The following is a 27619-nucleotide window of genomic DNA, read 5'->3' on the forward strand; positions in this document are numbered from 1 at the left end:
AATTGGATATTCCCAAGAGGTGATTTGAACACAGCCTTAAAGTAGTTGTTCAACCAAAAATGATAATGCCGAGAAATTATAATTATGTTGTTCCAAACCTGTATGGATTTCTTCTGTAAAAACAAAAGGAGATATTTTTAATAATATCTCAGTGTTTTTTGTCCATACAATGAAATTCATTTTGTGATCCACAGAAGAAAGAAAATCATACAAGTTTAAAACAGTAGGTGAGTAAATAGACAATTTTCTTTTTGGTTATAGTGTACTGTCGAAGTATTCATCCATTCATCCGTGTCCTATTACATTTATAAGTGATTTATGATTTTCACCTTCTGGATGATAAATCAGTGATGGTAGATTTAAGGATACAACAAGTGGTATAGAGAGCAGAATATGATAGAGAGTTGGGGATGGCTTCTTTTGATTTTCCCAGTACAAACCACCATGGCAGCTGAATAGCAGCAAGATAAAAACCCCTCAGAAAACTCTGCATAGAAAAGAAAAGGAAACTTCTGGAAATTTTATATAAATAGTTGGCCTCTGCATTACTGATTCTGACCACAGTAACTGTTCACAGCCTGGATAATTCAAGCAGGGTTTTTTTATATTGCAAATCAGGCCCATGAATAACTTCTGACCTGTTTGAAATTTATTTGAAAAATGTATTGAAGAATTTGTGTAAAATTTTTGTTTAAAAATGTAAATTTACGACCCTAGAATTAAAAATTATTTTCTTGAGATTTTCTTTCTTATTTTTTAAAGAGTTTTAGTGTAGCCGTTTTAAGTGTTTTTAAATACCCAATTTGAATGTCACTTAAATGACATTCGTTTGTCACTGCGCATAACTTATATGGCCACACTGGGTGCATTATTAGTGTTACAGTTACTCCTGCTCGCTTGCTCCTATTGTACATTTAATAAATAGTGAACCATTTCATAGTGCCCATGCATCTCAGTTTTTTTTATACAATGCAGTATGCCAAACTATTCAAAACCTCAATAGTAATTCACGCTCAAAAATCAAAAAGATAATTTACTGTTTTTTATTTATTTATCAGTCACATGGGGAAAAAGACGTTTCACAATCATTTCAGCTCTCAGGCCTTCTTCAGCGTTGTATATTGAGTGCGATTCACCATTGACGTTTTGATGCAAGTTATATGGATTCGCAGACCAAAATAAGATAACTGGATATAAGAGGGCATGTAAACTACTTTGTTGAAGCATACCAAAGTCTTGCCATTAACATTGTACTCTCTCTCTCTCTCTCTCTCTCTCTCTCTCTCTCTCTCTCTCTCTCTCTCTCTCTCTCTCCTCTTCTCTTTTAGTTATGATGGTCATTATTTTTAAACTATAAATAGCTGTTACCCAAGAATAGCTTTACGACAGCACTGTCTATCTCTGTTCCTTAAGTGAATCCCCTTTTCGACTCTAGCCATTAGACCTGGCATGAACTGTCTTTTTATTCAATTAGAAATCATCAATTGATGAAAGCTCTAATTCAGCTGTAATCTTCACAGAAGAGAGTGTTTGTGCATGTACATCATAAAAATGGACTGCGTGACAGAACAACTTCTACCAAGACATTCGATTCTCCTCAAGGATGATCTCATGCAATCAATAAATCAGTCTGAGATCTCCTTCCAAATACTGCAAAGCTTATGAGGAATGGTATTCCTTGTCTGTCTATCTGTCTCTGGCTGTCTCACCCACGCACATCCTAAAGTGGGCTGAGCTCGGTCTAGGCCTAAAATGGTCTTGATCTAAGGATGTTTCTGAGTCACCTTTCAGTAATGCAGTAAAGACGTTCTGGTAATCCAGATAACAAGCGTCTGTAGGAGGACAGCAACTTTCAGCTAAGTTTAGGGAATTGTGAGTGTGTGAAAGAATGGAGGTGTGTTCGTCTATTTATGTGTCGAAACAGGAGGGTGTGTAGATGCTGAATGTATTAATAGGATCCGTTTTTTGACGTGTAGGGAGGCTATAGGGTCCCCGTTCATGGGCAGAAGGCTCTCAAAGTCGGATTTAGAGCTGGTAAGCAGTCAGGCATGCTGTAGGGAGAAAGTCATTTGGATTACATAACTGCATAGAACAACACAAACTGCTTTGATTCAGTGTTTCTGACTGTTATAAGTGCCACTTATTAAGTAAATCAGCAGGATAAATGAATGGTTCTGATGGATTGAAAACATTTCCTCCAAACCATCTAGGACAAGCTTAAGCTGGTTAATAATTAAGAATATATTTGCTTGTATATTATATATTTTTGTACAGTTAGGATTGCAATATAGATACCCTACAGCTTAACCAGAAGATGGTCTTGGCTGGTTTAAGATGGTCTCCCAGCCTGGCCAAGCTGGTGTTCAGCTCGGTTAGCTGGGCAGTCAACTGATGTCCCAACTGGCCCAATACCTCTCTAAATCCAGCCAACAGACCAGGCCTAGGAGACTATTTTTATTTTGCAGCTAATGTGTGTTCAAACAAATCCTATGGCATTTTTCTCAAGTTTTAGAAATAAGCCAAATTAGACAGATGGCATGGTGTGTGGTGTGCCTTTTATCCTCAAAAATCACAATAAAAGGCTACATTTCAATAGCTATTTGTAAAATAATAAGTCTGATTATTGCCAATAATTACTGTATGGAATTAGATTAAGATGCTTACATTAGACAAACCTATTTAAACTTGTTTACATGCTAGGGTACTTACCAGTGCCATGTGTTTTTTTGTTGATATTCACCCACAAATGTTTTTTTTTTTTTTTTTTATTTGAAATGTGGCCATTTATAGCATACCTAAAAAAAAATCACAATTCCATTACAGTGTTTCTGACAATCAATACCTCTTTGTCAAGTAAAGCGGCCACCATATAAAAGTGCCAGGATATAAGATCTGAGATATAAGAAATGTTACACTTTACATTAGATCTCAGTCAATGTTATTAATATTTTAAATGTAGCCGTATTAACCCTGTTTCCGAGCTTCTAATTTCTAGTTTCTAATCTTCCACACATGCGCATTTTGGTCAGAATAGAAGAAATGTGGTTAAAACAGATACTGTGATTATGGTTACTCTTTTTATGCGCATACTTGTTCTGTTTACATGAGCTTCTGCTTAATCACAGCACTATAGGGTGCGTGTCACAGCCAGTGTTTGATTCTAATGGCATTTTTTGTTTACTTTTGTATAATGTTCAGTCCCCATTTGATGTCCAGTGTTCTGGAATAACTTATTTTTCATAAAGAGATGTGTGGAACAGACAGTGGAACTGATGCCTGCACTCTATATGACAGACTTGGCTTATGATGGATGCACTTCTCTGACATTTTTACAAATTCAAATTCATAAGTCTGCAGAGTTCTTCAGTTTTTTCCCCTTTGGTTTAAGGGTTCAGCCCCACATGTGTGTTCCAATAAGAGCTCCATCCCTGACGTCATGTCTGCAGGAGATTGGCTATATGGAGCTCGAGCACAAACTCCTGCCCTTGCACACACGCGCGCTCAAACTTTTCTAAGAGTTTTCAAACTTCTGCTCGAGCTCAAATCGCGCGCACGCGAACTCTCTCGCCTCCTTGATTCCCGATTTCCCCGATTTCCGTTTCGTGCTTTGAAACTTTCTTTCACTTGAAGCATTTTCCCACTCTTTTAAGTTATGTGTATTGCGAATAGATGACAGCGCGCGAGGGTTTACAACTGCTTCACACGCGACTGAGTATGGTTGAACTTCTATAGTTTTTTTCTTTTGTAGGCTATCTTTCTTTCTATAGTGTGTATATAGTACATAGTGTTTCTTTCAAACTTCCCCAACACTTTCACTTCTACTGGATATGGCTGTGCTCATGTGGGACATCATTGTTTCTCTAGCGTTATTTATTTCTCCGGCTTTGATTTCGGCGGATCAAAGCGGCTTCAGGAAACTGTACGTTCTGCAGCCGGGACCGAGCGGTACGGACGGGGTTCACTTGAGCTCCATTTCATCGCTCTCGGGAGCGTCGGGACAGCCACACTCCTACAATGTGGAGCTCAAAGCCAGTTTCGGCGGCCAGGTCCGAACCCGAAGAATGGGTCACCAACCGAACCCGAGCATTCCTATCCGCCAGGACGCGCAGCCTGGCCGACACACAACCAGCCATCATATGAAAGTGTCAGGGTAAGAGCAGAGCCAACTATATTAAAGTAGGCTACATAACACTTTACAATGAATGTCGATCAAAATGCTGTTTTATTAGAATGATAATTATGATGTACGAAACGATACCGATTACAACAGTAAAAACAATAGGCATTATGAATATTCATAATGAATATTGAGATATTGTAGGCCTATTTTGATTATTAAGCTATCGAATATTGTAGTGTTATTTAAAAAATATTTTTTATGCAATGTTGTTTTGCAGTCTAAATGGTCACAAAGTTGATTATCCAAACAATTAACAAAAGTTACTTTACTCGTGAAATACTGAGAGCTTTTCTTTAGAGACCCACCAAACTGTTCTGATAATGATTAAGTTGAAAACTGAATATTCGTATAAAAAAAAAAAAAAAAAAATTAGTCAGACCGATTATTGACCTGTCAGTATTTTACAGTTTGTTAATTAAAAGTAGGCTAAATTTAAAAATAAGAAGAAAAAGTTAAATGAAAGCAACATTCTAAAAACTATAAGTGATGTGTCCATTGTAATGAGAAACTTGAATTGTTAATAAGAATGTGTGTTGAAGTTCCATTAGAGTTTTGAATCCTGATTTTGATCGCTAGTGATGTGTTAACAACCAGATGTCATTAAGCATCAATAAATTCAACAAGTCTACAGTGATCATAACATTCTAAAAAGCACAGTAACATCTATTGTTTCAGGAAACCACAAGAGCCAGTTTAATTGTAGGCTACCGGCTCCCCTAGCAGTGAACCTGATGCCCCTTAAAAACTTTCAGCAGGCCATTCACAAAGATTTTTCCACATTCCCTACAATCACAAAGAGTATTGAGTGTATTGAGTGTTCATATTTTCTGGGCTTTGGATCAGTTTCTCTTACTTTGCTAAGTGCAGTATGAAATAGCACAGTGGGAATAATAGGACTGATTATATTGGAGCCTCAACCAGCTTTGGCCCCGGGCCCTCACATCACTTCATTGAGAGCAGACTTGCATCAGAAACCGCTCTGGGTGGGCGAGGAGATTGACCGGGGGGTTGAGGGGGGGGAGGGGGTTACAGTAAGGTTAGTATGTTCATTCGGTTTGTGTGTGAGTGTGACTGACTGTTGATGTCATTGCAGAGTGAACGTCTGTGGGGGGCAGTGCTGTGTTGGTTGGAGCAAGACCCCAGGATCTCAGCGCTGCACTAAACGTGAGTTAAGATAATTCTTTTGTATCATGCATGTGCTTGGGTTCTCTCAGGTCTTTCTTCTGCACTACACCATACTTGAACTTCACTTTAAAATCTTGCTTGGACAAGTGAATCCCTTTAATCACCCTGGAAGTCAAGTTCAGCATGGTGTATTTGCTTTAGTTTTGCTACAGACGGCGGGTCTCGCATGAAACTAGTTTAAAAAAAAAAAAAGAGTTTACCAGTCTGGAAGAGGGGGTTGAGTTTGCCTGATTAGGAAGGGTTTAGACTTTTAACACACAAGTTGCAGGTTCCATTGTATTTAGGGACCATCTAGGCGTTACCAATCCTGGACATCATCAGTTGCTAATCACATACTGAGGGTTCGGATTTACACTTATGCCCATTTGGCTCCAAACCCACTCTATGTGCTTTTGAGCAAGACATTCAATTGTCTTGCTCCATAGTCTCACTGCAATGCATTGTCCAGAAACCCCCTCTGGATATAGTGCTAAACATAAGAAAGAATTAAGTTCAAATATTAAACTAATGGTTTAGAGCTCTATATGTCAGAAATGTCTTAAAGGGATGGTTGAAAATGATCACATACTGAGGGTTCGGATTTACACTTATGCCCATTTGGCTCCAAACCCACGCTATGTGCTTTTGAGCAAGACATTCAATTGTCTTGCTCCATAGTCTCACTGCAATGCATTGTCCAGAAACCCCCTCTGGATACAGTGCTAAACATAAGAAAGAATTAAGTTTCAAATATATTAACAACCATTAGTTAAATATTTCAAATATTAAACTAATGGTTTAGTGCTCTATATGTCAGAAATGTCTTAAAGGGATGGTTGAAAATGTTGTCATCACGGAAGAATTAAAGTCATACAGGTTTGGGTCAAAATAAGGGTGTCGTCATTCCAAACCTGTGTGACTTTAATTATTCTGTGGAATACACATATAAAGATACTTTAAATGTTTTTTTGTCGGTGCAATGAAAGTCAGTGGGATCAAGTATTGTTTTGGACCCCACTGACTCTTATTGAATGGACAAAAACTTTTCAAAATATATTTTTGTGTGTTTCACAGAAGAGTTAAAGTCATACAGGTATGGAACAACAAGAGGGTACGTACTGTAAATGACAGAATTTTCACTTTTGATCTCTTTAATGCCAGGAGCAGTTGCTATGGTTAAAAAGTGACATGTGCTGAGACATTTTATGGTGTCCTTCATAAACAACCAGACAGACAGCTGCAGTGCACACCTGTGAGTGGAGTCAAAACGCTCTCCGTCAGATCTTAAGTGGAGGGATGGGGGGTGGTTGAAAAGAGGGTGTGTACTGTTATCATAGGTGTAGATTTTGAGTGGTTGGCGGCAGATGTGATAGCGTATATCAGCAAACACTCAGTTTATCACAACATGATCAAGTTATAAGCGAATAGTAACATTAATCTGCAAGTTACTGCACACAAAATTCACATGTGAAGTAAAACTATGGGGTTTGTAAAGTAAGGAAATGCAAGACATGACAAAGCATTTTGAATAATCTATCAGCGTTTTAAAATTTAGTAAATTACAGAAATGTTTCAGTTAACGCAATAGACAGAAGGTACACAGGCACAAAACTTGAAATATAATAATAGAAAACAAAGATAGAAGTACAAAGTGGTAGCCTAGAAATCTAGACGCACCCCAGCGGCAGCAACATTTATTTTGCAGCCAGTGTAGTCTAGCAACTCTCCGTTGACTTTCGAGCTGGAAAAACCAAACTCTAGTCAGGCCAATCAAATCGTGTATAGAGTCGGTGGGCGGGCTTAACATATTGACGACAGAGTTGTGACGGTTCCGTGTGAATTCCCTGCTACTTGAAAACAAAGAATGGCTGCTGCTGGCGAACAGCGGTCTTTCGAATCGGCTTTGGCCGCGACTCTGGAGGACTTGGAGTTGAGAAAAGAACAAAGAACGGCACTTAAGTCATTCTTAAAAAAGATGTGTTCGTAGTTTTGCTGATCAGATACGGCAAAAGTTTAATCTACTAGCTCGCTGGTGGGAAAACGCTCTGGTTGGTTGTAGCGCTGTCCTATTGCGTGCAGAGGGAATTTGAAAGACAACCGTTTATCCCACCCCTCGGATTGAGCCGTGCCAATGGTGAGTTGCCAGACCTAACATCTTGATGTAAGCCTGATGTAGGCTTGCCAGGCTAACACAGTGGGGCAAAAGATAAGGAATTTTGAGGCTACGGAGAGAGTATGATAACCCAGTGGAAGGGCTGGATCAGTTTATCCTTAGCCTGTGTGTTTCTGCCAGCAGGTTATATAAGAACCGGCCACTGTATGTGTGGAAGTACGTGGAGGCCACCGGGGAAAAAGCAGGAGTTGCACCTCCACCCGCTGTCTGAGTCTTGCCTCCAACACACATTCCTTTTACCCACCTTTTACACATATCCTAGACGATCAATATTGTGTCTACATCCCCTGTCTCCAGTGACATTCCTCCTTCCTTCTCTTTGTTTTTTAGGAATGATAAATTGACGTTTTTGTTTGTATGGTCTGTGGCACCTCCAAGATTGTGTCTTGGATGTCTGCTGCATTTTGACAAAGTGTTTTGTCTTGGAGCCTTGCATCAAACATCAGGTGTACATTTAACCAGTGTACAGTGATTATGCAGACAATTTCATCCCCGTGATATTCTCATACATTAAAGTCAGTCTTGGTTCTATATTTGATGGATATAGTTTTGTTTCTCATGGGCTTGTCTGCAAACAACTAAGGCATAGAGAATATGGGTTTTTGCAGATAATTTGTAATTTTTCAGTGGCAGATACTTTATCCTATCACAGCTTATTATGTTGAGACTACTACACGTCAACCATTCAATCTGGTTGATTTCTTTAAAAAGTGCAAACATTAGGACACTAAGACTAGGACATTAAGACTTGCTTTATTAGTTTGAGCCTGACACTGCAACATTGGTTTAACTAATGACGTGAGTTTTTCTTTTCTTCAAATCAGTATTTTTTAACAAATTGGTGAAAATGATAAGTACATAAGTGATAATGGGCCCTATCTTACATCCAGCGCAATGCAGCGCCAAGCACGACGCAAGTGTTTTTTGCTAGTTTTAGTCCGACGCAGTTACCATTTTCACGTCCTGTGCCACGTTGTTTAAATAGCAAATGCATTTGCGCCCATTTGTGCGCCCATATGCGTGCTGGTCTGAAAACGAGGTGTGTTCTGGCGCATTGTTGGCACGTTGCTATTTTGAGGCAATATAAATAGACTGCGCCATTGACCAAATGAAACCTGGTCTAAAGTCAATGGCACAATATATATTTTTTTTGTTATTTAAAGAGCACGTTAGTAATGTGCGCCTATATGCGGGTCCCCAACGCGCGTACACTCTGCTTATTAAACACATAGGGACACACAGCAACACACAAACATGCCAAATATTTAAAATAAAAGGATTATAATGTAAAAGATTATTATTGTGTACATAAAGATATGGTGGAATGAATCCGACTTGTCCCGTAGATGGTCTGCTTGCGCACTTTTACCTTGCGTGCGAGCAGATCCGTTTGCGCTCTGGAGACGGCTTCGGTCTTTCCACTATCAAATTCCGTCATGTAAATAGAGAATCTGCCATGGCGCGAGCGCAACTGGCATTTAAAGGGAATGGGAGATGGGACTCTGATTAGTTTAACACACGTAAATCCCAAAACACACCCCTTACTCATTAAGAGAATAGGGACAACCCTTTTAGACCATGCGCCTGGCACGCCGACCATTTTTCCCATTGTTAAACTAGCAAAAGTGGGTTCGGACACGCCCTAAGTGAACTTGCGCCCTGCGCTTTAGACCATGCGCATCGTAAAATAGGGCCCAATAAGTGATTTGGTCATTTATTTCACAACTGAACAAATCATTGTTTTTTTAAGGAATTGGTTGAGTGAATTATTCAGTGACTCATTCATAAAGACAGTCACTTGTCGCCACCTACTGGTAGAACGATATAAGCTGCACTAGATTCACTAAAAATCCAGAGCACAGTAAAGTCTGTCTGAACGGAAGGTATCATAAATATGTAAGTTTGTTATTAATATTATATATTAGTAATATAATTATAATATTAATAATTATTGTATGCATATATATCATATATATACTGTATATTATAGAGAGAGAAAGAGGGAGAAAAAGAGAACCCCCTGTTTACAGAAAGAGGCCCCGTTTACACGGGCAGAGGAATCACTTTGCAGGCCATCTGGAGCAAACCCAGAGCACATTCCTGCTTCAGCCATCCCTTTTATTTTCAATGGAGGCGTCTATAGTTTGATGTCAGCCTCACAGTGAGTGGCCTGAGAGCCCTTAAATTTGAGCTGAAATGTAACAGAACGTTTTTAATGGAGGATCTTGCAGGAAAATTGAGTGTGGAGAAGGGACACCTCAGAGAACGTCTCTATGACTGTTTTTCTGCTGACTCAGGAAATCTTGGGTTTATATTTTTTATTTTGTTATACCAGTATAGTGTCACTAAACCATTTGTTTTTATGTTTCGCCAACCTTTTGTGAAAGGTTATTCTCATAAACGTACAGAATCCAGTATTTCTGCCAAATCGCTGGTGTCAACCCATAAACGTGTCTTATGATAGGGTCACCATTATGTGCGCTTTCAAGTAAATTAAGAATAAAATATGACCTTTTTCGTTCATCTGACAGCAGCATTAGATGTTGTAATTCATGGTGACTGGGACATCGCAGCGAGAATTAATCATGGGTCTACCATTTTTCATTGCTCATATATTTTTCTATAATAGGGGGAAAATGAAAAAGTCCAGGTTGTAGTCAGTACCTCCCCTTGCCTCTATATCTTCCTTTCCATTTGTGTTTTAGAATTACTATGTCTCCGCTCTCCACCTCTCCTGTCTCAAAAGATAGACCTGATCGTAAATTTTCCTGCTAAATGTTTAATGGCGTTTGATTTTTTTCAGGTTTTAACGCTCACCTCACTCAGAAAGTGCTAACAAAGAGAATTGTCTGAATAGAAGCAGCTTTTGTTTTTCCTGGCTGGTTCTTCCGAGCTGCATGGAACTTCGTAGGTGAAGTGTTTAACCCGGAGCTTTCAGTCTTCCAGGTTTTGTCGCTGACTTCGAGTCCTATTATTGTACAGTGCAAAGGGGCACTGGGATATTGGCCATCTTATTTTACCACCAGGATATTGCACTCCAGTTCTTTATCTCTAACGGAACAGGAAGAGTGTTAATCCTGGTTAATTTTTGGCCCATCATGTCCTATAAATAAATGAAAATGTAGACCAGGGGCCAACTTACATGCACTGCTAAATATTTGAGGACTGCACCATTAAACTTAGATGAAACATAACCCTACATATAAACTAAATATTTACGGAAGACTTCAACCAGGAATAATAGTTGGAATAAACTAGCAGACCGATTGGATTGCATCAATGAGCTCATGTTTTAACTGACAGATAAATGATGTTGACATTTACACTCGTTTATATTTTTAGAGAGGGAATTTTGTGAATAAATGAGTTCTTAGCAGCTCTCCAGCATGAAACCAATCTTAAAGGTGAACTTTCCAGTGTGCCTTGCCCTGTCATTTGTGCATGCCAGGGTTTCAACCACTGATCTATATAGAATGACATTATATAGATCAGTGGTTTCAACACACACAAAAAATAAATTCAAATAAATAAATAAAAATCAATAAAATATTAGTATTTATTTAAAAAAAATGGATTGCCCTTTTAGATACAATTCCTGAATATTTATTTATTGAATTATTTTTTACTAATCATTTTATGATTTTATGTGAAATTTCAACCGGGAATTGTTATTTGTTTAATTTACATTTATTTTGTTATTTTTTAACACTATTTCTTCATACGAATTTGAAGGCAGCTTATTGGATCAAAAATAGTAAATGTCTTACTATGCTTATTCTGTATCTGTTCAACTGCACATCTTTTTAGGGAGAGCTTACAAACTACTAGCTAAGTCTTGCCTTAAGAACAAATGGTGCAACCAAGTACAGACTAAGTAGTAGTGACTAAGCCCTTAGTGAACTTTATGTCCCAATTCAAATAAGACCAGCTGGTGCAGCCATACGCTGGAGATCAGTACTGAACTGAGATCAGTATACATCACTGATCCATTTTTTTGAAGCTCCTTTTCATCTCACTGGGTTTTTTTTAGTACACAAATGAATTGTTGGTAAATGACCTTTTCCAGAGAGTTACACTTGTCATAATGGACATAAAGCGACAAACAATTAAAGACAAAAAAAGGCTTGTTACTGGATTCTTGCTGGTTTGGATTCAGTGTTAAAATATAACTTAACATATTTAACAGACTTCTGAGAAGCAGAATTGAGTGTGACTGTGAAAAACCAGCAAACATGTTTGAAAGCTGTCTGAACAGAGGTCATGAAGTGAGCCTAGGTTCAGTCCACAGAATGACTGCCACCTTGTTGTTCTCTCTTCCCTGAGGAGTTTTCGTGCTGGCATTCGCCATGTGATATGCATTCAGTAGCTTCTCAGACTTTCCTTGAGTTCTTTTATTGGATTGAGATCATCAGGAAACATTCAGAGCATTTTTGTTTTTCTCAGACAGGCCTGGGTTTGGGGGAGTTGATGGGTGATTTAATTTGTCTGCACAATGGAAGACTGTCTAGTAGCGATGAAGAGCTTGCGGATGGTGAAAAAAACTGTAATGTAAATTTAGGCCCAGCATAAGATTTTTGAATCGATGACAGCTTCAATTTAATGCTACTACATAATTTAACATCTAATTTATAGTTTGTTTTACAAGTTTTACAACATGTAAAATGCAATGAATGCTCATGTCTTCCCTCTGAGCCTGGATTTCTCATATTGCTCATCTGAAGTGTTTGAGTGTTTTTCCTGAGCTCAGGCATGTGTGCACAGCTCACCGCTGAAAGACTGCTCAGTCTATTTTGTCCCTCAACTGAACAGGGCCCAAAACGTTCACGTCCCTCGCCAGATAAAACACAACATGAAAATATTTCACCTGGGCTCCACAGCACGGCATAGAGACAGATACGTTTTTCCTGGCTGTCTGTGCTGAAAAAGTGTCCTAGATCTGCAGGAACAGGTGACTAGGTTGAGGAACCTGCTGTGATGGGCCTGAACTAGAGAAGAGCTCAATTCTGTTGGTTCTCCGAATTCACTAGTTGCACCCCTCTTGCATGTGGTAATTCAGTACAGACACCTGTGCCTTATTTATTAACCACCCGCAGTGCAATGTAACCAACACAAATAGTTGTTTTATGTAAATTAGGCTTCTTGTATTATAGTTTGTTAGAAAGCGGACCAGAATTAGTCATCAAATATGTCACCAGCAATTTTAGACTTCAAATTGACTGGGCTTGATAAGGTTTAGCAATTAGGTTTGATTTAGGGTCATGTTTGGTGGTTTTATCATTTTTTTTCAGTGTTCCGCGTTTAAAGAATAATCAGTGTACATTCATTAACTTTCAATAACTCAGTGGTCCAGAGTCATTTCCACTTATGCTGTGGTTAGCACATGCTCAAGTGTTTTTTATGTTTTCATCCCTAAAGTGTTAATTTTTTTATGCCACATATGAAATCTCTTTCTTAAACGTACAGTATGGAATTTTTCGCCGCTAGGGGTCACTAACCTCTTTACAATAACAAAGGTGTAGTTTGATGACGCAACATTTGCTAAGAATTATGGATCTTGTCGTCAACGTCAAGCCGACCGATCTAATGTTTATGGATGACTGAATACATCGATGTTTTTATCATGACTGTGATATGAAGCAGTTCGGGATTGCTAAGAGACAGCTATCAGCTCCACACGCGACGCGATATATAAAAGGATTATATCCCACGGATATAAAAGGAATATGGACATTTCATTCTACCGAACTACACGCAAGTGCAGAATTACAACTCACAGGTCAGTTTATTAGACAAATTAAACTTGTGAGGTAACGCAGCGCTGTTTCACTTGGTCTAACATTAGCCTACACTATCACACTAAACTGCATTTGAATGTGTTGAAATTAATGTGTTAGTTTGTCTGTATGAGACTAGCAGTAAGCTAACGTTATATTCTAACATTAGAATAACATACAGATCATATTCTAACATTTTATCATTGTTGAACTATATAACATTGATTAGTTTTATGTAAATGTGCTCACCTGTTTAATAAAGTAGGCTACATGTAGGAGCGGTCAAAGTCTCGGACGTGGAGCTCTCGTTTATAGACCTATGGGAGCTCTAGGCATATCAAAAAAAACACCGCGCTGATATTGATTCTCGTTTTAGTTCTCCTTTTTTATCCAAAGTCTGCTTGCCATGGTCCATAATGTTTGAACGAAACAACAACAGCGTGCAGATAGACATTACGAACTACACAGTGGTCCACGTCTGTCGCCTTGGTTACTATCAGAGGGCTCTGGTTCATAGCTCTGGTTGCTATGGCAGTACGAGCGGAAACCAGGGACAATGCGGATATGACGCCATTGACGGAGACAAAACGGAAATTGACGGTTTCAAAAAACATGAAAAAGTGATATAGAACTGTAATGTGGTCAAAAAACCTGAAAGTCCTTCATAGCTGTGCAACTTAACACCTTGGAAGTAGCATTGTTCACCCAATCAGAATCAAGCATGCAACAATGCTGTAGTATAATTAAAGGGATAGTTAATAAATAAATTCCTAAAAGAACTACAACTATCCCTTTAAGGTTAATAAAATTGCTTGTTTTTACAGTTTAAATAAAGCATGTCTCGTTAGAAAGAAGTTTGCTGTATCTGTATCTCCAAGACAACTTGTGAAATGCCTCTCCTGTCTGCTCACACTGCAGGCTTCCAGTCATCAGGCAGTAGCTTAGCATGCTAACCCACATGTTACTTTCTTGTTCAAGAAAATCCAAGTTGTACCTTTCAGATTCAACACGTCTGAAGATGTTAGATCTGTTGGAGAGCTCTGCAACAGATCCTCTTGAATGAGCTCTTAGATGTGTTACACGTATTAAGCTCAGTGGAGAAATGGCCCGACCGCAGTCGCTCTGTGCCTGCTGTGAAATACTAGCAGACTGAAATGGGCTTATCGACCATTCTGTCTGGGTGCATTCATGCTGTGCGTGAGCTCCTACACCGCTGATCACGTTGAGGGTACAATGCAACACATTTAACACCGATTTCAATATTGACTTGAGGGATAAAACTAATAAGAAGCTGGACATGTTGGAATTACCCATCACTGCTCCCCATAGCCTGGCCATCTGAGTCAGCAACATCGCCCTTTTATTTCTCTCTCATGCTCTCTTTATCAGTCTGCCTTTCTGAGGCCTAACTTTATCTCTTTTTTTGGTGCTGTTCAGTTTAGTCAGCAGGAAGATTTAACCTCCACATTGTACAGTAGCCCATATCATTACTCATAAAGGTTGGTGAGATGCTCTTACCAAACTTGTGATGTACTGACTTACAGCTGCACTCTGTACAAGTCGCTTTCTAAATCGTGAGCTTAGAATTATAAGGTTCTATCTCCGTTTAGGGTAGTTCTGAGATATTGAGCATCAAAGTTTTTACATCCCAGCTGGCAATGGAGAGATGGAACCTTTATATTTTATTAATAACACGAAATGTATATGGAATGACAGGATGCTTTGTGTGGTAGCTATGTGTGTTATCTGGGTGAACTCAATGTGTCATTGACCAATATTTGATTCGCAATGGCTGATGCCAATAGCTAGTGACCTGGGTGGCCAAAATAATGCAGTAAATATTAACATAAAACACTATAGTTTTTTGAGATTTTTTTATTTTTTATTTGAAAGAAATCTCTTGTGCTCACCAAAGCTGCATTTTTTTATTAAAAATAAATTAAAAACATAAGATTGTGAAATATTATAACAATTAAAATAACGGTTTTCTATTTGAATATATTAACTTTTTCAATTTTTTATTTTATTTAATTTTATTCCTTTGATTGCAAAGCAGCAATTATCCAGTCCTCAGTGTCATACCAACCTTCAGAAATCATTTTAATATGCTGATTTCTCAAGAAAAAATTATTATATTATCCATGTTGAAAACAGCTGTGCTACTTAATATTTTTGTGAAATATATTTTTTCAGATGTCCCATGTTTTTGCCTGGCAATGGTAACGGCACTTGACCTTGACCTTGTGTGGGAAGATCTGCTGAGGAATGGGATGCTGGGGAATTACATTTTGACTGTTGGGGTATCCATTTGTATGACCTCCGTTTGGAAGTCTGATATATTGTTTTCAGGATTCTTTGATTTATGGAAAGTTTAAAAGAACAGCATTTATTTGAAATAGAAATCTTTCATACCATCATAATGTAACATGTATGTTAGGGGCTGTTTACACAACACCGTTTTCAACTAAAAACGAAAGACTTTTATGAGTTGTGGCCATTCATTTACACGACAACAGCATTTTGGTGGCCTGAAAACGCAAACTTTTGAAAACAGGTTTCAAAGTGCAATCATCACAAGTGGTTATAAGAATTACACAAATCAACACACACAATATATCATTTTGTTATCATGAAAAATTTAAGGTTCCTTACAACAGACTCAAAGTCGATTTGATATGTTTTCGAAGCCTTTGTGTACAAAGGATTTGACATTTTCTTAAAGGAAGTAAAAAGGGACTTTATATCAGAGGAGAACATTATAAAATTAGGATTTACAGTGAATGGTTCTGGTTTTGTGAAGATGAAATTTACCCAGGAGACAAAGTAATACTGTAGTAAAAGAATGTGCGCAGGCGCGTAGTCTTTCTTTACAAATTGACATAGCCAACTACTTGTCTGGCATGCATAATACAGCGTTATTAGTGGGAGATTCATGTGAACGCCGGGGATCATTTAGATAATGTTGTCATTCGTTTTAGCACATTGCACAATTTAATTAAGAGTTTAATATTAATATGCAATATTTACATGAAATTCACTACAAATACTTGAAAACCAATTGTACATTATCCATTAACTAGGCTCATTTTATGTTACACAGAAGAATGAAAGTCAAATGAGGACAGAATTTTAATTTGCAGTGTACTGTTCCTTTAACTCATAGAGTGCTTAACCTGTATGTAAATGTGTATGTTGGGGTGAGTTCTTTAAAATAATGTTTTTCTGTGAACAATTGTGCCCACACGTGTGTTCGGTTTATATATATGTGGGAGAGGAGGTGTACAAGGGCATGATATGAACAAGAACAGTGTTCTTGTGTGTACTCCGTTTCTGAGGGCCGTCTCACTTTGTAACCCAGAGCCCCAAAGGGCCAATGAAGTACAGGGGAAAATGAGGAAAAACCTAGTGAGGGTGGAAAAGAAAACAGAAATCCCCTGCTGTGGGTCATGTCAACTGAAATGAAAAACTCCTCAAACCAGGGAGAGTGGTTTTCATGATGTCATATTTGATGTAATCACTCTCACCTCTGTCACAAAGCGTGTTTATAATAATTTGTGGTCATTAATGCTCAATTTTAGCCAGCTTGTGTGTGTTTTTGTACAGTATGTGCTAGGCTATACTGTAGTTTGTCTTCAAAAGTGAGCTAAATTTAATAAAAGCATTTGTAGATGTCATCAATTAGAAAAAAAAGATTTATAAATTATATTGTACTATTGTTTATATAGTTTATATCTTCAATAAATGTGAAGCCAGGACCAATAGGACTGGAGCAGGTATATATGAGGATGATAAGATGACTAGCGTTTTGTGTAGAGAAGCTGCTTTTCACTGCATGTCATAGAAGCTGTCAATGAGGTCATCCTTTCTAATGTCTTCCTTGAGCACTGGGCACTGATCCATTTCCTATTTCCACTTAATGTGACTAACTGTATATTGACTGATGAGCAGCAAGCTGTGAGTGTGTGTGTGTGTCTTTGTGTATGTAAAAGTGTCTGTGTTCATTGGCCACAGATTTGTGGTTGAATGACAGCTTTGTTCCTTCTCCCCAATGATGTAATTACAGACCACAAGTCAACACCCAGTTATCCACTCATTTTCCCTCTCTCTTGCTCTTTCTCTTTCTCTGCCAGTTTATCTTTTGCTCTTTCTTTCTCTCATGATATGTGCAGATAACAGATAACTGGCCTTTACATTTACATCTTCCTACATTTTATTTCTCACCACATAAAAAGTGTACACTGTATTAATTATGCTGAAATTAATATAGAATTCCACTTTTAAAGGTATATTCCATCATGTTAAGCACGGCATGCTGTTGATTACCACATACGTTTTTTTTTTTTTTTATCTAAATAGATCCGTTTGTAAAAATGAACATAACCGACACAGAAATGGATTTATAATGGAAGTCTGTTGTCTGCTTGCCCCATAGACTCTTCCTTTTCTATAAACTTGGTTTCTTACGAAGATTTTGGGCAAGCCACTTTGCAAACATGCTTGTGGACATCTTGAATGCTAATTGCACTATATATGGAATTCATTTGGATATGACATTTCATAATATGTTACATATTAAATGATTGTAATACATTTTCATTGAATGAATTCTCTTCTCTTTGTTACAGCTAACTGTATGCCCCCATGCAAAAATGGAGGGATGTGCTTGCGGCCCCACATGTGTGTGTGTAAGCCAGGCTCTAAAGGCAAGTCCTGTGAACAGACCACTCTCCCTCCATCCTCTCATCCAACCGGACCACTAAACGGACACACCAACGGTGGACTTCCAAACGGAGGTCATACGAATGGATACCCCAACGGTCATAATGTAATTCCCCAGCGCCCCATTCCTCAGCAGATCTTCCCACAAGGCCAAGGTCAAGTGCCGTTACCGTTGCCGCTGCCAGGCAAAAACGTGGGACATCTGACTCTGTCCATGAAGCCATCACCTAATGGACCCATTCCTTATCAACCACCGTGAGTATGATGGCTTGATTTAGAGATTTATAGCCTCCTGCTATTGTAAGACTGTCATGGTTCATGATGAATTTTCAGTCATGATTGTTGTCTGGCTTTGTGCTTTATAGGAATTTGGATATTTTGGTCAACAAATGCATCTCAAACAGGCCAAAACATTCTAATTGTTTATATTTATTAATAAAAGCACAGAACCGAATTCCCACAGATATATTTTTGACTTTCAGCATGAAGCCTGGTCCACTTTGTAAATTATTTCACTTCGGCTGGAAAACTAATCTTACTGATGTGCAAAAAGTCCAACCACAGTTTTTTTTTAACTGGATATTAATTGTATAATCAATATTATTATTATTTTATATAAATATTATTATAGAACCAATATTGGTACTGGTTATTAAGTGTCCAATAACTGATATACAGTACATGGCTTTCATTTATTGTTCTGTTTAAAATTTTTGACACAATCAAAAAGAAACTAATATTGCGTTGAATAGTCAAATAGTTGAATTCACAGTGGTGTAATGGCATTGTTGGGTGCTATTAATAAGACTTACTATATGGCAGAATTTATAGGCAAACCTGAAATTTGAAAAACGATTATGCAACCTAAATGTGTGAATATCGGTAATGTATACACTATTGATAAACTGATAATCAGACTGTTTATTTAAGGATTTGTGTTTTAGTTTAGCATAGTACAGCACACAGCAAATGTGTGTGAGTGAGATATTTTGGACTTTTTAGATTCCTCAGGCTCTTTATCATTTTATTATTTTGGAATGAACTCTGTAGCTCAATATTAATTCCAGACATCAGACCTGCAGATGTTAACGGTCTCTGCCTATTTCATGCCCCCTACTACTCAGCCTCTCAGCCTGGGTCTGTTTTACAGAAATACCTACTGTTCTTAATTCTGACTCACTGAAATCTTTTTACATGACTTACACTTGGGCTCTCTCCAAATCATGACTCCTGAAGTCCTGATGTCAGCCTAGTTTTCTCCTTTAATTTTTTTTAATGAGAATCCTTAACCATGACTAAAAAAAGCCCCCTCTTTAGTGACCTGTGTTTTTTGAGTAGGGTTTTTGGGGGTTGATTTGACTACACGGCTTTAGACAGCTGTAAAGTTCATTATCATATTGGACATGAGTACAGCTTTCTTTCTTCCTTCCTATCAGAGCGAATCAGACTGACTGCAGACGCTGAGTCAAAATCTCAAAATGTGGGGGAAAGCCACAGAATTTGCCCCCATGTTGGTTCCAGGAAAAGCTGTAATACTGCAGCAGGGCAGGATATTGATGAATTCTCCTTAAAATATTAATGAAAGCAGTTTATGTGCTGGGACTGACGTGCACGTTCAGTCAGAGTTTGGACGTTTCTGCTTGGTAATTGCTACCAGACCTGTCCTCGAAAGCTTCTGCGGGTTTCCACTGGGGTTTATTGTGTGCATGGAGGAGGTAAGCCTCTCTCCAGAACTCCTCTTCCTCTCAGCTGCAGACAAACATCTTGCTCAACATTTGAGAGGAATTTCCTGCACTTTAGATATTTAGATTATTTTGAATATTATCAGTATGTGTAATCAGTATTTAATTATATTTTTAATATAATATTTAGATTACAAAAGGCAAGACTCTGAGTGTTGCTTGGGTTGTCAGGATACCAGAATTTACATAACATTTTGTGTTTGTTAATATCTTGTCAAGACAGATGTTTTGAGCAAGAAATACACAAAGGCTTTATGGCAACCAACAGTCACCAGTCAGGCATCTCTTGGGTGACTGCATTTTTTTTCCATTTTTTTCTTCTTCTGTTGGTGTACAGTGATGGCATTGTAGAATTATACCAGATATTTAATGGTTAACCTGATAATTGAGAACCGATTATGTTCTAAAAAAATGGTAATAATATTGGTTTTAATATTGGTAAAGAGTATTGATAAGCCAGTAATCAGTCTATGTGTAACAGTTTTATTTATTGTTTAATTATGTTATTATATTTTTAGCATCATACCAAAGTATCAAAATCCTGCCTTTCCATCTCGTCAATTTTGAAAACTGGTGAGTTACTGTCGCCATGTTGGTTCTATTCGACTGCTTCTCAGTGTTGCCAGGGTAAATCACGGAAACAAATATTTATATATGCATAATTTTACACACAGAAACATTTAACATCATGTGGTGTTTTTAACGTCACATTTAACATCACTGTTATTTTGTCAAAATATGACAGTTATTAGCCCGCATTTCCCTCCAAAACTGACAACACAAGTGAAAGGTTTATTGAAGCGCAGATTGAGTGATTTGTTGGTGTGAGTGTGACAGGCATCTGTGAGTCATTAGTGTGGGTTTAGTCTAGTTTAGTGAAGTGAATCTGTGGTTGGGTGTCATCACAGCAGAAACAGGTCAGTGAAATGGTTATTCAAACACTTTGGGACCCTACTTGTTTTGGCTAATTGTGGATAAGCGTATAAATGTAAAAACATTTGACCAATTAAAATCAAGTATTCTAGAGAACTATGTAATACATCTTTGACGTTTGAATGAACTTTGAAATATTGTAAGGTATCATTTCCAAACTGGTTTCATGTGGCATTGTTTTACAAAATGTGAAGTGGGTTCAGTGTGCAAATTTTTACTGAAAATCTTCACATAACAAACACCATCATTTTGAATTAATAGTTTATAGAGTTGAATTTGCAGAGATCTTGTATTGATCTTATATATGGCGAGAAAGAGCTTTAGATTAATAGTTGAGTGAGTTTGTCTGTGTGTGTCTAGAAAACCTGATCCATCCTCAGGAACGTTGCTGGTCATGAAAAGAAGTGAGATTGGCCCCTAGGCACTTTAAGAGAGATATAATACAGTGTTTTCTGTTGACGCTTTATTTTCCGAGCCTGGATCAATGCCGAGTATTGTGCTTGAGCTGTGTGGCACACTCTATTTACTCTGATCCTATTGTTTAACTAAAGTGATTTGAGGTGTTTAATTTAGGAGGTTATGAAGTCATGTAGTGTTTGTGCTCTGAGGATTTTTCTGTGTTGACTTTTCACAATCTCAAGTAAACTCATGAATCTTTGGTTGCCAGTTTAGGTGACCTTTAGGTGACCTTTAGGTGAGTTGAACACTGAGACATTTCTCCTTATAGTATTTATATAAAACCATAAGTTGAAACTGACAGTCAGTTTATGGTATTGTTCACTGCTAATCAAATCAGATTTTAGTCGAAAATAAGATTACAATTTAAAGTGAATAAGAGGGTTTACACTATTATCTATTAAAAATCAGTGATGTAGTATAGGCTACTGCTGCACGATTAATCATATTTTAATCATGATAACGATTTCTGCTTCTCTTGATTAATTAAAAATAATCGTTGAATATTGGCCTGCTGTTTTATTTGTCCTGAAACCATTCTGCGAATTAACCTTCTAGAGTAGACAAACTGTAATAAATCCAAACGTGATTCTCAACCATATTGTTTGATTGTGGTTGCTAAATAAATGCACTTATGCAACCTCTGTGCTACAATAAGCGTACAAAGTGTAACACACAATTTGGAATTAATATTATGAATTTCACTCAAAACTACAGCGTCTTTTATTACCTGCAGTTATTAGCCATTTCAAAGATGAAAAAGGCTAAAAGAAAAAAGACAGTCTGTTTGTACAAATTTGTAGTTGTGAAGCAACCCGGATCTGTGGTTTTATCTCATCTGCAACTGAATTGCTTCTCTTAATATCTAAAGCCCGGGCTGCATCTCGGTCAAAAAGCTGCGCTTGAACACACCAAAAGGACTAAAGGCGACTGTCAACTAACACGTTCGTTCTGTGCCTGCGTGTAAGTAAATATCTGTCATTCAAAAAGGGAAACCGAAACTAGGACTACATGTACAAATTGGAAACAAAGCAGCGCTTGCTTACTATTTAGAATATCAATCACACTGAACACTTTCTTTATTCCTGTCAGCTGATGTTATTATGAAAATATTCATGCATTTGAATGCTCCGGTAAGATGACGTAAACTTAACAGCCTTCTGTCTGTACCATTAGCCAATCAGAGTTCTCTCTCTCACCGACGACCCAATGGCGATTCAATATGTTGAAAACAACAATAACCCAACAGCGTCCAACTAGAGCCAACGGTGCAGAACACCGAAATCACAGAAAACCTAAGCCAACTAAGATGGCCGACCGTCGGCTTGGTCTGTCCCAACATTTATAAGACAAATGACAAAGCACTCACCAAAACCACGAATAACCAGAAGTTGTATTAATGGTAAATAGTGTTCAGTTTACTCTTATCAATACAATTGTGTGTGTGTGTGTATATATACACTCACCTAAAGGATTATTAGGAACACCTGTTCAATTTCTCATTAATGCAATTATCTAATCAACCAATCACATGGCAGTTGCTTCAATGCATTTAGGGGTGTGGTCCTGGCCAAGACAATCTCCTGAACTCCAAACTGAATGTCAGAATGGGAAAGAAAGGTGATTTTAGCAATTTTGAGCGTGGCATGGTTGTTGGTGCCAGACGGGCTGGTCTGAGTATTTCACAATCTGCTCAGTTACTGGGATTTTCACGCACAACCATTTCTAGGGTTTACAAAGAATGGTGTGAAAAGGGAAAAACATCCAGTATGCGGCAGTCCTGTGGGCGAAAATGCCTTGTTGATGCTAGAGGTCAGAGGAGAATGGGCCGACTGATTCAAGCTGATAGAAGAGCAACTTTGACTGAAATAACCACTCGTTACAACCGAGGTATGCAGCAAAGCATTTGTGAAGCCACAACACGCACAACCTTGAGGAGGATGGGCTACAACAGCAGAAGACCCCACCGGGTACCTCTCATCTCCACTACAAATAGGAAAAAGAGGCTACAATTTGCACGAGCTCACCAAAATTGGACAGTTGAAGACTGGAAAAATGTTGCCTGGTCTGATGAGTCTCGATTTCTGTTGAGACATTCAGATGGTAGAGTCAGAATTTGGCGTAAACAGAATGAGAACATGGATCCATCATGCCTTGTTACCACTGTGCAGGCTGGTGGTGGTGGTGTAATGGTGTGGGGGATGTTTTCTTGGCACACTTTAGGCCCCTTAGTGCCAATTGGGCATCGTTTAAATGCCACGGCCTACCTGAGCATTGTTTCTGACCATGTCCATCCCTTTATGACCACCATGTACCCATCCTCTGATGGCTACTTCCAGCAGGATAATGCACCATGTCACAAAGCTCGAATCATTAGGGCCCGAGCACCGATGGTGAGAGGACCCTATTGTTTTTGCTCCGTTTATTATTATTCTTCTTCTCCAAAGTGAATCGCTTTTTAGAGGGCCTAAACATGCTCGAAAACTCATGAAACTTTGCACACGCTTCAGAAGTGGTGAAAATTTACGTGTGATATGGTTTCCAAAATTGGTTGGGGCAAATTCGGTAAATTATTGCCCCCACATTTTGCCCCGGCTCCTGGTTTCACTTACAGGTATGAAATTTGGTACATACATGTAAAGACCCAATACCTACAAAAAAGTCTCTTGGAGCATAGCCCTAAACACAACAGGAAGTGAGCTATTTTGAACTTCCTCCTGGATTTTGGGCATTTTTCGTAATTTCCTGATGTTGTACTTTAACGAACTCCTCCTACAGATTTGATCTGATCCTCTTCAAATTTGGTGAGTGTAATCTTAAGGCCTTTGCGACGTTAAATTGCGAAGATCTTGAGTTTTCGTCAAAGGATGTGCCCTGGGGGGCCTGACAAATGTTCACCCAATTTCGGCCTTTTGGTGATATATGCATGATCACATAAGTTCAATATTAATGTTGCTTGCAGTTCCGATGTTGCTAGGCAACCAAATACAGCCCGCAGTAACTTAGGCAAACAATTTCCAATCTTCCCCAAACTTCACATGTTTGATAAGAGTCCTGTCCTGAACACATGACCATGCTCATATTTGGTTATAGGAATAGCGCCACCTGCTGGTAGCAGGAAGTGTGGCAAATACAAAACGTGCTCGAAAAATCATGAAACTTTGCACACGCTTCAGAAGTGGTGAAAATTTATGTGTGATGTGGTTTTCAAAATTGGGTGGGGCAAAATGGCTTAATTATTGCCCCTATATTTTGTCCTGGCTCTACGTTTCATGTACAGGTATGAAATTTGGTACATACACGTAATGACCCAATACCTACAAAAAAGTCTCTTGGAGCATAGCCCTAAACACAACAAGAAGTCAGCTATTTTTAACTTCCTCTCAGATTTTGTGCAGTTTTTGCCATTTCCTGATGTTGTACTTTAACGAACTCCTCCTACAGTTTTAATCTGATCCTCTTCAAATTTGGTGAGTGTAATCTTAAGGCATTTACTAAAGGCGCCGGGTGGCGGTGGCAGGGGTGCGAGGGCCCTTTTCATCGCTGCTTGCAGCTTTAATTTCAAATTGGTTTCTTGAACATGACAATGAGTTCACTGTACTAAAATGGCCCCCACAGTCACCAGATCTCAACCCAATAGAGCATCTTTGGGATGTGGTGGAACGGGAGCTTCGTGCCCTGGATGTGCATCCCACAAATCTCCATCAACTGCAAGATGCTATCCTATCAATATGGGCCAACATTTCTAAAGAATGCTTTCAGCACCTTGTTGAATCAATGCCACGTAGAATTAAGGCAGTTCTGAAGGCGAAAGGGGGTCAAACACAGTATTAGTATGGTGTTCCTAATAATCCTTTAGGTGAGTATGTGTATATGTTAAATTCCCATAGAGGCAGGCAGATTTTTATTTTTAAGTTTTTTTTTTTTTTTTTTTTTTAGGATACTATGCATCCTGATAAAGTTCCCTTGGCCTTTGGAATTAAAATAGCCCCACATCATCACATAGCCTTCACCATACCTTGAGATTGGCATGGTTTTATTTCAGTTAGCCTAAAAGCTACAGTAGTTTGATTTGCATTGAGAGATGATCTTATGGAAAGTACCCCATGCCAATCTCTAGGTATGGTGAAGGCTATGTGATGATGTGGGGCTATTTTAATTCCAAAGGCCAAGGGAACTTTATCAGGATGCATAGTATCCTAAAAAAAAATATAAAAAAAAATACTTAAAAATAAAAATCTGCCTGCCTCTATGGGAATTTAACATAGGGGTGTACTAACTTATGCACCATGTATTTTAAGGAAGAACATTTATTTATTTACGATACATTATTCATTCACAAAGAAAATTGGTGTCCTTAAAGGTTGGATTTTTCCTAATTTTTTAAATTAAGGCATTACGTATATATAAACAAATCAAATACCCCATGTAATTAGTACCAATGGATATTGTGGCTATAGCTGTGCATAGGTTAGTTTGTGTGTACAAGTATGCTGGGATAACTGTAGCTGAAGAATTAAACGTTAAATCAAAGAAGAAGAAAAAAAGAAACAATCTATAGGGTTCACACATTTAATTTCTTCCTTCACTCTTTTTCCTGTTCCCAGCGAGCACAGGCTTGTCCCTGTTTCCAGTCAACCTTGCAGCTGATGTACACATCCTGTATGTGCACTGTACCCCGTGAAAAAAAATCTGTAGAAGAACAGATTAAATTAGCAGTATGTTTTCCGTAAAGTTTACAGAAATTCCATCAACCCTAAAGCAATGCGTACATTCAAAATACAGGTAAAACACCTGTGAAAAATCAACACGGAAAATTCCTTCATATTAACACGGTAACATTGGGCTACATTTTTAGGGTCTTTTCTTTGAGTATATGTAATCAGCTCCATGAGGAGCACATACTGAATCCACCATAGCATGACGTTACTGTTACCCTCCAGCTATAAAAATCCATCCACCCATAATAGAGCAGTGCTGTTAACACACACCTGGCTCTGTAACTCCTGTCAATCACTGAGGTCTGGAGTTCATCGTTCATCGTTCATCGTGCTTCTCTCATGTCTGGCAGGACTTTGAAGTGTCAGTCACATCCAGGTTACACCCATGCAGTGAGGTGCCACCCCTCCTCTGTGGATAAGTGTGAACTGTCCTGCTGACGGGGTCCATGGTGTCTTTAAAGTCATGGTAGTGGCTGTTAGCTAAAGCTTAGCATCCTTAGCATCCTAAGAATATTATTGATACCTGCAGTACAGCTGAAATTTTGCCACAAAATGTAATGGGAGGATGGACTACAAATATTACAGTCAGCATTAAAACAGAAGTTGTAATAGTCTTTTCTTCCCTTATGTGACGTATATCCGAATGAAGTGGCTTCTCAAACAAGAACAATATAGGCTGGGACTTGATTTTATCCATCAGGAATTAATTGGATTGTTGGATCATTGTGGTTTGCTGTTGCTGTGATCTCATTTGAGTGACAGGTTGAACATAGTCTAGCTAACATTCATAATTTATTTACAGCTGAAATGTTGCACAAATATGTAACAAGCACATTAAATAACATTAAAAAATAATGTCAGAAAGATGTTGTTCATAAATACCGGTAGTGATGTTGTACAATGAGGACGTTGTCATGTTGCCGGAAATAGAGTCATCATTGTCTCAATGTGTAGTGAGTCAGGGCCCTTACTGTCATTACCAGTGCCTGAATTCATGCACATGATATACTGATTCATGACCTCGGAAGATAGGAAGCTAATTGAGATGCACCGCAAGTGTTATGCTTCAGTGATTAAATTGGGTCTGCTGGTGTTTAGGAAACAAAAATGCATATACAGTATATCCATCCGCAGACGATACAGAAGAGAGCATCCTGATGTGGGTCACTGGGTTCATTAGAAGAGAGCTGTGTAGCGTCTCGCCGAGCATGAGGGAGGAACCGCAGCAGATTCAGCCAGATTCTGGGAATAACAAGAGGATAAGAGCGGAAGGAGAAGAATAGACAAAGTGGTCAAAAAAGTGGGAGAAGGAAATGGAAAACTGAGATGGTCAGATAACTGATATTATGAAAGGAGGAGGATGGGCAGAGTGGTACTTGAAGAGAGAGAGAAGTAGAAATGACAGAGTGAAGGAGGAGATGGAGAGAGAAATGGACGTGTAAAGAATTAAGTTGTTTATGTGAAAAAAGCAACATCTGGAGATCACGGGAGTTCAGATCTATGTAGCTGTTCAGTTTTGATTGAGAGGGAGAAAGTAAAAAAAAATGTCCGCATCTTTTTTTCGATTTAATTACAGCACGTCTGCCAGTGTACGAGGTCGCGCCAGCTATTTTGTTGAGACTGGAATTGGAGCTTATGTTTATAACTTTCTCTCTCTCTCTCTCTCTCTCCCTTTTTGACATCCCCCTCACTCTCATCTCCTCTCTGATGCAGCTGTGGAGTTCACTAGTAGCTGGATGATTTGTACGTATATAATT

General features: G+C 38.4%; 1 protein-coding gene across 4 annotated transcripts in view; it reads left to right on the forward strand.

The window, feature by feature from the left end:
• Positions 1-3467: 3467 nt before the first annotated feature.
• ltbp1 (latent transforming growth factor beta binding protein 1) overlaps positions 3468-27619 on the forward strand; it is an 85983-nt gene continuing 61831 nt past the window's right edge. For all 4 annotated transcript variants that reach the window (XM_079854243.1, XM_079854244.1, XM_079854245.1 and 1 more), the window contains exons 1-3: positions 3468-4150; positions 5274-5344; positions 17917-18265. In XM_079854243.1, coding sequence (XP_079710369.1) covers positions 3828-4150; positions 5274-5344; positions 17917-18265 — 743 coding nt within the window. In that variant the 5' untranslated portion in view covers positions 3468-3827. The remainder of the gene's footprint in view (positions 4151-5273; positions 5345-17916; positions 18266-27619) is intronic.

The sequence above is a fragment of the Squalius cephalus genome (assembly GCF_949319135.1).
Source record: "Squalius cephalus genome assembly, chromosome: 20".
In the NCBI taxonomy this organism is placed as follows: Eukaryota; Metazoa; Chordata; class Actinopteri; order Cypriniformes; family Leuciscidae; genus Squalius; species Squalius cephalus.